Source organism: Entelurus aequoreus, linkage group LG14, assembly GCF_033978785.1.
Source record: "Entelurus aequoreus isolate RoL-2023_Sb linkage group LG14, RoL_Eaeq_v1.1, whole genome shotgun sequence".
NCBI classification, from domain to species: Eukaryota; Metazoa; Chordata; class Actinopteri; order Syngnathiformes; family Syngnathidae; genus Entelurus; species Entelurus aequoreus.
Window position 1 is genome coordinate 55,979,465 of NC_084744.1, and position 12,077 is coordinate 55,991,541.

At 41.0% G+C, this 12,077-nt stretch overlaps 1 protein-coding gene across 3 annotated transcripts in view; it reads left to right on the forward strand.

The window, feature by feature from the left end:
• The first annotated feature begins 296 nt into the window (after positions 1-296).
• The window catches only part of sugt1 (SGT1 homolog, MIS12 kinetochore complex assembly cochaperone), a 62,558-nt gene continuing 50,777 nt past the window's right edge, over positions 297-12,077 (forward strand). For 2 of the 3 annotated variants that reach the window (XM_062070247.1, XM_062070249.1), the window contains exons 1-4: positions 297-396; positions 497-545; positions 4,861-4,951; positions 8,991-9,060. In XM_062070247.1, coding sequence (XP_061926231.1) covers positions 383-396; positions 497-545; positions 4,861-4,951; positions 8,991-9,060 — 224 coding nt within the window. In that variant the 5' untranslated portion in view covers positions 297-382. The remainder of the gene's footprint in view (positions 397-496; positions 546-4,860; positions 4,952-8,990; positions 9,061-12,077) is intronic. The other variant, XM_062070248.1, reaches the window with a different exon arrangement.

Below are 12,077 nucleotides of genomic sequence, written 5' to 3' on the forward strand. Positions count from 1 at the left end.
TCTTTTATGGATTTTTATTTTTCCAGATAAACACAAAAATCGAAAAAAAAAAAGGTTATCTAAAATGAAAAAATGCGCGCTTATCTGTGTGACGACAAATTGAACCGGAAGCAGTATTTTAACTTTTATTTTGCGTTTAGCATGTTTTTTTAATTAATTTTTTGATTGAACAACAAACATACATTTATAATGCACACAAAAGTCAAGGCACTTTCAACATAGCCAACAATCTACACATCAGGCCATTGTTGGAGACGTTGAGGGGAAAAAAACCCCAAAACAACTAATTTCCGGCTTCTAGCAACTTCACCGGAAGTGACGTCCCACCGGAGGTCCTGCCGCTTAAATCCTCCGCCCGGCCAACTACATTGGCAGCAAAGCAATGGCGACTGAACGGCAAGTTTATAATAAAAAAAAACACAATTTCTACCAATATTTATTAAGATACGTGCTCCGTTTCGGTTGTTTAATTTTGCGGTATCTTCCCCTGTTTTAGTAGTTTCCCAGACAGCCACATTGACGACGACCCACAGCAAGCACTTGAGGTAAACATGGAGTAGTCTTGTTTGATGAATAATACTATTAACATGTCAAATGGACGTCGTGTGGTAACACACACGTTAACAGTCCACTCGTTAATAAGTTAGCTAGGGCCTAATTACCTCGTGGTGTGTTCGGCGATATTACTTCAAAGTCAGGTTTTTATCGGAACAAGCTTATCAAGTACGAGAGATATTCTCTGGGGTTTAGGTTGTATGTGACTTTAGAATAGCCAATAAGGAGGCCGCATTTAATTGGTACGCGTCACCATGGTAACGTGTACTTGGAACACAAACAACATCGACCTACAGTCGTGGTCAAAAGTTTACATACACTTGTAAAGAACATAATGTCATGGCTGTCTTGAGTTTCCAATCATTTCTACAACTGTGATAAGAGCGATTGGACTACATACTTGTTGGTCACAAAAAAAAACATTCATGACGTGTGGTTCTTTTATGAATTTATTATGGGTCTACTGAAAATGTGACTTGGTCAAAAGTATACATACAGCAATGTTAACATTTGGTTATATGTCCCTTGGCAAGTTTCACTGCAATAAGGCGCTTTTGGTAGCCATCCATAAGCTTCTGCTTGAATTTTTGACCACTCCTCTTGACAAAATTGGTGCGGTTCAGCCAAATTTGTTGGTTTTCCGACATGGACTTGTTTCTTCAGCATTGTCCACACGTTTAAGTCGGGACTTTGGGAAGGCCATTCTAAAACCTTAATTCTAGCCTGATTTAGCCATTCCTTTACCACTTTTGACATGTGTTTGGGGTAGAGGCCAGTGGCGTGCGGTGAGGTTCATGCCAGGTGAGGCACTGACTTCATCACAGTCAGATTTACAAACATATGAACCCTAAAGAGTATCTTATTCACCATTTGATTGGCAGCAGTTAACGGGTTATGTTTAAAAGCTCATGCCAGCATTCTTCCCTGCTTGGCACTCAGCATCAAGGGTTGGAATTGGGGGTTAAATCACCAAAAATTATTCCCAGGCACGGCGCCGCTGCTGCCCACTGCTCCCCTCACCTCCCAGGGGGTGAACAAGGGGATGAGTCAAATGCAGAGGACATATTTCACCACACCGTGTGTGTGACAATCATTGGTACTTTACTTTAACTTTACACTTACAAACTGTAGCATGCACACAAAAAAGCACATTTAATAAAAAAAAAAACGTTATTATGGTCTTACCTTTACTTATAAGTGCGGGAACAGTGGTGTTTGTGTTGGAAGAGTTGTGAATGAATGAAGTATGAAATCCGCGCTGCAGTCTGCAGGTGTACCTAATGTTGTGTCCCTGTTAACGGCTCCTCCGGCGCGCCGCGCGAGCATTGTTGTTTTTGCACTTTTTGGCTTCTTGTTAAGTGACTTTTTTTGGGTGGATTCGGTCTTGCACGTGGAGGGTTTGGGTGTGGGCTTTGGTTGGTGTGGCGCTCCCGTCGGGAGGTGCATTCTGCGGCGGAGGTGCTTGGCACCAGGAGGCGGGGTTATGAGACGAGCCTCCAGTTTTATGATCGCTCAGCACAAGAAATACGTTACACACATACAGTTGTTGACACAATACACTGTACATTATATACCTCAGCTAACTAAACTATGGAAATGTATAATATAATTCATATAGCAATACGGTCTCACTGCACAGCAGGCCAGCAGTTAGCCCAGTCATTGCGCACAATCCATGTTGAGGCACAACGCAGTGACGTGCCTCAACTGGCTGCTGGTCACCGCACCGTCTCTTCTCAGTATTTGAACGGCAAATGTGAAAATAAAAATAAAAATAATCTAAAACTGGTGAAGTTAAATGGAAAATAACTTTAGTATAATCACTGGATACATATAACAATATAATTAATTTTTTTTCTTTTTACTTTTTTTTTTCTTTCCATGATGGCAGGTGAGGCCGTGCCTCTAGTGACGGCACGCCACTGGCAGAGGCGTAACGGTACACAAAAAAATCGGTTCGGTACGTACATCGGTTTAGAGGTAACGGTTCTGTTCATTTTCGGTACAGTAAGAAAACAACAAAATCTACATTTTTTGATTATTTATTTACCAAATTTGTAAACAATGGCTTTATCCTTTTAACATTGGGAACACTAAAATAATTCTGCCCACGTTAATCAACATTAAACTGCCTCAAGTTGTTGCTCAGATGAAATAAAATGACAAAACTTTTCTTCTACATATAAAAAGTGCAACATTAAACAGTTTCAAGTCAACTCATCATGCTTAATTTATTACAGCATTTGGGAAGCCTGTAGTTGATTTATTATGTAAATGTTATATTTTTATCAACATGTGATAGCAGGGACCCTGCCATTCAAAACTAGGCTGCTAAATTATTAATGATTACACACACACACACTCACACACACCGCACAATGAGCTAACGTTACGCTAAAAGCTAATTAGCCTTCACCTCAAGCCAGAACTGCGAGTGAGCTGAGCTGCCGTTTGTTTCTAGAAGGTCAACGGGCTCATAGTGATGTTACTAGTAGTTGACTGGGAGGTGTTTATTTTAATTTGGGGAGAGCCCGCTGCCTGATGCTTACCTGCTAAACACCTACCTGCTAACCCCACCGTGACTACATGCGCTCTGAATACGCACTGCTGATTGGCTGTTACCGCTCTGAATACGCACTGCTGATTGGCTGTTACCACTCCTAATACACACTGCTGATTGGCTGTTACCGCTCTGAATACGCACTGCTAATTGGCTGTTACCGCTCCTAATACACACTGCTGATTGGCTGTTACCGCTCTGAATACGCACTGCTGATTGGCTGTTACCGCTCTGAATATGCACTGCTGATTGGCTGTTACCGCTAAGGTTGTAACCAATCAGATAGTTGTGTGGGTGGGACAATGCTGGGTGCTGTGTAGGAGACAGGCAGAAAGCAGAGCAGCTTGTTAAGACTTTATCTTCGGCGGCTACTTAATATGTTCGTGTGGAAACTCGTTCGGTACGCCTCCGAACCGAACCGGAACCCCCGTACCGAAACGTACCGTTACACCCCTAGTTTGGGGTCATTGTCCTGTTGGAACACCCAACGGCGCCCAAGACCCAACCTCCGGGCTGATGATTTTAGGTTGTCCTGAAGAATTTGGAGGTAATCCTCCTTTTTCATTGTCCCGTTTATTCACTGTAAAGCACCAGTTCCATTGGCAACAAAACAGGCCCGGAGCATAATACTACCACCACCATGCTTGAAGGTAGGAATTGGTGTTCTTGGGATTAAAGGCCTCACCTTTTCTCCTCTAAACATATTGCTGGGTATTGTGGCCAAACAGCTCAATTTTTGTCAACTTTCCTCCAGAAGGTCTTATCTTTGTCCATGTGATCAGCAGCAAACTTTAGACAAGATTTAAGGTGTCGCTTCTGGAGAAAGGGCTTCCTTCTTGCATGGTAGCCTCTCAGTCCATGGCGATGCAAAACACGCTTGACTGTGGACACTGACACCTGCGTTCCAGGCGCTCCCAATTCATTGCAGACCTGCTTTTTGGTGGTTCTCGGTTGACTCTTGATCATCCTGACCAATTTTCTCTAAGCAGCAGGTGATAGCTTGCGTTTTCTTCCTGATCGTGGCAGTGACAAAACTGTGCCAAGCACTTTATACTTACAATTGTCTGCACAGTTGCTCTTGGGACCTTAAGCTGCTTTGAAAGGGACTTTCCTGACTTGTTCAAGTCAATGATTCATTTTTTTCAGATCTGGGCCAAGTTCCTTTGACTTTCCCATTGTCGCGTTTGTAACCGAGTCTAATGACTGCATCACATGAGCCCTATTTAAATGGGCTCAGGTGTCGTCAATCATAATCACTCACATGAAGTTAAGAGGCTATGCCATGAAGCTAATTTGATTTGATTGTAACTTTTCTACATGATTGATTGATTGATTGAGACTTTTATTAGTAGGTTGCACAGTGAAGTACATATTCCGTACAATTGACCACTAAATGGTAACACCCGAATAAGTTTTTCAACTTGTTTAAGTCGGGGTCCACTTAAATTGATTCATGATACAGATATATACTATCATATATACTATCATCATAATACAGTCATCACACAAGATAATCACATTGAATTATTTACATTATTTACAATCAGGGGTGTGGAGGGAGGAGGGGCGTGGGGGGGGTATGGACATCAAGTAGTGGACATAGAGAGAGAGAGAGAGAGAGAGAGATCAGAAGGCATAAGAAAAAGAAAAAGTATCTGCATTTGATTGTTTACATTTGATTATTAACATCACCAACATTGATAATATATGTTGCACTGCTCAAATGAATCCTTTTTTCTTTTAAGGGACTGAACGAGGCCTTGCAAGGAGACTCTGACAATGCGGAGTTGCTGTGCCAGCGTGCCTATGCCTACACACTCCTCAACAACTACAGTTGTAAGTTTGCATGTTTCACGCCTGTTACTGGCAATAACCGCTTTTATCTATTTACTTGTGCAATATCGGTTTGGCTAGTGGACTTAACTTACTGTATCTTGGATTGCATTGATTTGTTTTATATTGTTTGATTTGTATCCGTGATGCACCCTAACAGGACAGCGACTCGTATTTTCGTCATGTTCGATGTCATTAAAAATTGTATATTCTTTTTGAACATGTTTATCGGCAAGACCTGAAAAATAAGTAATTTGCTGTATGTAGTGCAGTGTTTATCAATGATGTGTGCATTTATTTGTTCAAACTACTGTGAGTTGCTGGCACCGGCAGTCTGTATCACCATTCTGATTATCAAAATCAAATAAATGTATTCTAATTAGAGATGTCCGATAATATCGGACTGCCGATATTATCGGCCGATAAATGCTTTAAAATATGATAAGGGAAATTATCGGTATCGGTTTCAAAAAGTAAAATGTATGACTTTTTAAAACGCCGCTGTACGGCGTGGTACACGGCCGTAGGGAGAAGTACAGAGCGCCGATAAACCTTAAAGGCACTGCCTTTGCGTGCCGGCCCAGTCACATAGTATCTACAGCTTTTCACACAGACAGGTGAATGCAATGCATACTTGGTCAACAGCCATACAGGTCACACTGAGTGTAGCCGTATAAACAACTTTAACACTGTTACAAATATGCGCCACACTGTGAACCCACACCAGACAAGAATGACAAACACATTTCGGGAGAACATCCGCACCATAACACAACATAAACACAACAGAACAAATACCCAGAACCCCTTCCGGGACGCTACAATATACACCCCCCGCTACATTACTAATGATTAATGTAACTGAAGTCAAATACAAATAAGGCAACAGGAGAAGTATCCTACACTTCTCTTTTGTAAAGTAAATCTGAACAGCCGATATGGGCATCTACATCAACTATATGATTTGCCTGAGAAGCTGGACAGGACAAAAAAAACAAACAAAAAAAAACAATTTTTTATTTATTAATTTTTTTTAAAGACTTTAGTTTAGGCCAGTGGTTCTAAACCTTTTTTCAGTGATGTACCCCCTGTGAAATTGTTTTTAATTCAAGTACCCCCTAATCAGAGCAAAGCATTTTTGGTTGAAAAAAAGAGATAAAGAAGTAAAATACATCACTATGTCATCAGTTTCTGATTTATTAAATTGTATAACAGTGCAAAGTATTGCTCATTTGTTGTGGTCTTTCTTGAACTATTTGGAAAAAAAGATGTAAAAATAACTAAAAACTTGTTGAAAAATAAACAAGTGATTCAATTATAAATAAAGATTTCTACACATAGAAGTAATCATCAACTTAAAGTGCCCTCTTTGGGGATTGTAATAGAGATCCATCTGGATTCATGAACTTAATTCTAAACATTTCTTCACAAAAAAAGAAATCTTCAACATCAATATTTCAATCAATCAATCAATGTTTATTTATATAGCCCTAAATCACAAGTGTCTCAAAGGGCTGCACAAGCCACAACGACATCCTCGGTACAGAGCCCACATACGGGCAAGGAAAAACTCACCCCAGTGGGACGTCGATGTGAATGACTATGAGAAACCTTGGAGAGGACCGCATATGTGGGTAACCCCCCCCCCCCTCTAGGGGAGACCGAAAGCAATGGATGTCGAGTGGGTCTGACATAATATTGTGAAAGTCCATTTATGGCACATGTCCACAAAAAATCTAGCTGTCAACACTGAATATTGCATTGTTGCATTTATTTTTGACAGACATTTAAAAAAAATCTCACGTACCCCTTGGCATACCTTCAAGTACCCCCATGGGTACGCGTACCCCCATTTGAGAACCACTGGTTTAGGCGGTGGCTCTTTGTTGTTAAGGCGGCCGCCTTTACAACAAAGCGCTGCGGGAAACCCTGTCATTTACATACGGAACGTCCATTTCCATTTATTACAAGTGATAAGAAAACGTAAATGCCTTACTTACCTATCAAGGAGGATATTAGCAAGTTTGGCGTCGGATGAAAAAATCTTCTCCGCCTTCAGTCGTCTCCATCTTTCAAAGGCATCGCCGATACAAATCCTCCTTTTGTTCCTGGCTTTGGCATGAATAATCGTAACGACACCTTTTAGATTTACAAAGGTCTGACATGTTTAGTAACTTTACCAGTGGCAGTAGCCAGACGAAGGTGGCGGTGCGTAACGGGTAACCTGGATGTGACACACTCATGGACTTTGTAATTGGTCAAATGGTGGAGGGCGGGTCATCGAAATGAAAACAATAACACGATTTCGGGGCTGTAAATCTAACTTTGAAATGAGCATATCCCGGCTGAACTACTGTTATCAGTTATAGAGGTATTTGAAAAGAACATGATTTATGACATATCAGGGCCATTTAATGATGACTTGACATGAAATCATTACATATGGCACCTTTTTTAAAGTTTACAAACTCAAGGAATAAGTAAGTGCCTGGACACAGGAGGACTTTAAATGCAAAAATCAAATGGTTTAAATTAGAGATGTCCGATAATGGCTTTTTTGCCGATATTCCGATATTGTCCAACTCTTAATTACCGATTCCGATATCAACCGATACGATATATACAGTCGTGGAATTAACACATTATTATGCCTAATTTTGTTGTGATGCCCCGCTGGATGCATTAAACAATGTAACAAGGTTTTCCAAAATAAATCGACTCAAGTTATGGAAAAAAATGCCAACATGTCACTGCCATATTTATTATTGAAGTCACAAAGTGCATGATTTTTTTTAACATGCCTCAAAACAGCAGCTTGGAATTTGGGACATGCTCTCCCTGAGAGAGCATGAGGAGGTTGAGGTGAGGGGGTGGGGGGGTAGGGGGTAGCGGAGGGTGTATATTGTAGCGTCCCGGAAGAGTTAGTGCTGCAAAGGGTTCTGGGTATTTGTTCTGTTGTGTTACGGTGCGGATGTTCTCCCGAAATGTGTTTGTCATTCTTGTTTGGTGTGGGTTCACAGTGTGGCGTATATTTGTAACAGTGTTAAAGTTGTTTATACGGCGACCCTCAGTGTGACCTGTATGGCTGTTGACCAAGTATGCTTGCATTCACTTGTGTGTGTGAAAAGCCGTAGATATTATGTGACTGGGCCGGCACGCCAAGGCAGTGCCTTTAAGGTTTATTGGCGCTCTGTACTTCTCCCTACGTCCGTGTACACAGCAGCGTTTTAAAAAGTCATACATTTTACTTTTTGACACCGATACCGATAATTTCCGATATCACATTTTAAAGCATTTATCGGCAGATAATATCGGCAGTCCGATACTATCGGACATTTCTAATTTAAATGAGTAGTAGATGGTAGTTTATGTTTCTGTTTAGTCTTTGTTTGCTATTGACTTAATTTATTTGTGCTCAAACAATTGTATGTAATAAAAGAAAATACGTATTTTTACACTGTCAATAGCACTCACCACAAATACATTACAGTTAATACTAGGGCTACAACTAACGATTAATTTGATAATCGATTAATCTGTCGATTATTACTTCGATTAATAATCGGATAAAAGAGACAAATTACATTTCTATCCTTTCCAGTATTTTATTTTAAAAAAAATCAGCATACTGGCACCATACGTATTTTGATTATTGTTTCTCAGCTGTTTGTACATGTTGCAGTTTATAAATAAAGGTTTATAAAAAAAATTTAAAAAATTGCCTCTGCCCATGCGCACAGCATAGATCCAACAAATCGATGCCTAAATTAATCGCCAACTATTTTTATAATCGATTTTAATCGATTAAATAGATTAGTTGTTGCAGCCCTAGTTAATACCAGTATCAGCTGATCTTGCTCATGGAGGATCCGTATCGGAATGATCGGAACATCACTAGTGAACACACTACCGGGCAGAAGACTTCCAAGTCCCTCCCATATTAGCTTTTTCCCTCTTTTTTTTTTTTTTGCTCAGGCATTTAGTTTCTACCAGCTTGCCTTTCAATGCAAGGAAGTGAAATACCAAATATTCTTTCTTGCAGGCGCTGTTGATGATGCCAAGAAAGCCCAGCAGCTAAATCCAGGCCTCCCCCTTGCTTTCATGCGAACAGGGTGTGTATTGAGGGTGCAAGGGTGTGATCATGAAGATGTACTTTTTGGAGTGGCACGTTATGTTGTCGTTTGCCAGCTTCTTCCATTCGAGGTCACCTCAACATTTTATTTCCTCCACCTAACCTGATTGGTTTGGCTCAGATCGAACACTTGATGCCCTTTTGTGTTGATTCAAGATAGTTGTACATGTTTACATGAATCTAACATTGCAAGTCTCTCCTGAGTCTCCCCATCTGTCAACGCCCTTACCTCACACCCTCAACATATTTCAAAAAGTTGCATTCCTTTAGGACAGGGGTGCCCATTATGTCGATGGCGGAGGGTGTGTAAGGCAATAAAAAAAAAAAAAAATAGTCCTAAAAATTTGCGATCATCAATTCAGCACAATCCCATTCAAGATCAGACAAACATTACAGGGAGACAGAATAGGATCAAACATTACAAGGAGACAGAACAGGATCGCTGACGGGTCTGCTAACTTCCGGCGCCCCTTACAAAAAAGGTGAGATACAGGTAAACAATGGGGAGGGATGAGGCGGTCCAGACTGAGGCCAAGGTGAATGTTCACTATGATGTCACTTTAGTCACTTGATTGACATTCGCGGCACCCGAGGATCCCGTGAGATGAGGCTGCGGGCCGCGAGCTCAGTGTGAAGAAAACAAAAAAACGACAGACGGGATGCCGAGATACACTTTATTTCCTGTCTTCACAATAAAAGTGCTGCTCCATCCTCCCTGCAAAATAAAAGTCTCAGAAAGCTAGCGCACACAAGCTAGGAAAGCTACGGAGTTTAAAGTTAAAGTTAAAGTACCAATGATTGTCACACACACACTAGGTGTGGTGAAATTTGTCCTCTGCATTTGACCCATCCCCTTGATCACCCCCTGGGAGGTGAGGGGAGCAGTGGGCAGCAGCGTAGCCGCGCCCGGGAATCATTTTTGGTGATTTAACCCCCAATTCCAACCCTTGATGCTGAGTGCCAAGCAGGGAGGTAATGGGTCCCATTTTTTATGCCATCAATGTATTTCTTGTAAAGTGTATAAAAAGGAGTATGAAAGCTGGACAAATAAGATGCCAAAAACCAACCACTTCCATCTGGTATTGGACAAAAAGGACTTTTTTCCTCCTCCACAATGTGAAAATGTGGAAGTTATCAGCACTACTGTAAATTCTGTCTGATTTTAATCAATGCAATTCATCAGACTCCGGTAATACACCAACTTATATTCTTGTCTTCATGAAAGTACCCATCCAAATGATCAGAATCAGGTGTCCTAATCACTTAGCCCGGCCATAGGGGAACAACAGCAACTCAGCCACCAAGTGGTAGGCCACGTAAACTGACAGGGAGTGGTCAGCGGATGCTGAAGCGCATAGTGCAAAGAGGTCGCCGACTTTCTGCACAGTCAGTTGCTACAGAGCTCCAAACTTCATGGGACCTTCCAATGAGCCCACGTACAGTACGCAGAGAGCTTCATGGCCGAGCAGCTGCATCTTAGCCAAACATCACCAAGTCCAATGCAAAGCGTGGGATGCAGTGGTGTAAAGCACGTCGCCACTGCACTCTTGAGCAGTGGAGACGCCTACTCTGGAGTGATGACTTACGCTTTCCCATCTGGCAATCTGATGGACCAGTCTGGGTTTGGAGGTTGCCAGGAGAACGCTACATTTTGGACTGCATTGTGCCGAGTGTGAAATTTGGTGGAGGAGGAATTATGGTGTGGGGTTGTTTTTCAGGAGTTGGGCTTGGCCCCTTAGTTCCATTGAAAGGAACTTTGAATGCTCCAGGATATCAAAACATTTTGGACAATTCCATGCTCCCAACCTTGTGAGAACAGATTGGAGCGGCGCCCCTTCCTCTCCCAACATGACTGTGCACCAGTGCACAAAGCAAGGTCCATCAAGACATGGATGACAGAGTCTGGTGTGGATGAACTTGACTGGCCTGCACAGAGTCCTGACCTGAACCCGATAGAACATCTTTGGGATGAACTATAACTGAGACTGAGAGCCAGGCCTTCTCGACCAACATCAGTGTGTGACCTCAACAATGGGCTTTTGGAAGAATGGTGGAAAATTCCTATAAACACACTCCGCAACCTTGACTTGGTCATTTGAAAAGCCTGCTGAAAAAGTGTGCTTTATGACAACAATGACAACCCTGTCAGTTTTTTTAAAACATTCAAAATATAATCTTTGTTAACATTACGTACGTTCAGCATAGATATTTTAAACATGTCCCATTTCCTAAGATTTATACATTTCAACATGTCGACTGTGTCTTTACATGCTGATCTGTTTGTGAACATTCAAACATTTTTGCACTGTTCAGTAAAAATGGCTCAACTTGTCTATTTTTCAACATGAAGGCAGTTAACAGTTATAATGTGCAGTTGCTCAGGTCATATTCATCTCATGCATTCCCTGAAGTTCCCTCTTTTGCTATAAAGAAATATTAAGGATACTGGACTGTAATGGAATAATTAGTTTGTAGCAGAACGAGATATATTTTCATTACATTTTAATAGATTTTTACTACATTGCAGTGTTTCCCATAAACTGCCAAGATACCTGTGGCGGTGGGGGCGTGGCTATGGGCGTGGTCACCATGACATCATCGAGTAATTTGCATAATTTACTACAATGATATGATTTTCTCTAAAAAGGCTCAAAAAATGTATACTTACTAATTAATAATAACAGTTTTGTTTTAAACGTCCATCCATCCATCCATTTTACAATATAATTACAACACTTTATGTACATATTTATACACAGATTTGAACAATAAGTTATTCACTGAAATATATTTATTAATTGTGGTTCTTACAAAAAATATGTCTTATAAAATATAAAAGCTAAAATGTCTCTTAAAGCTCTGCCCCTTTAATTAGTGCATACTAAATAATTTAACTTTAGCCTACTACTACAACCATATTATTTACCAGCAACATAAAGCGAAACAGAGGCAGAGGTGTCCTGCCACAGTCAGTAACAAATAAACAGAAAACAGTAG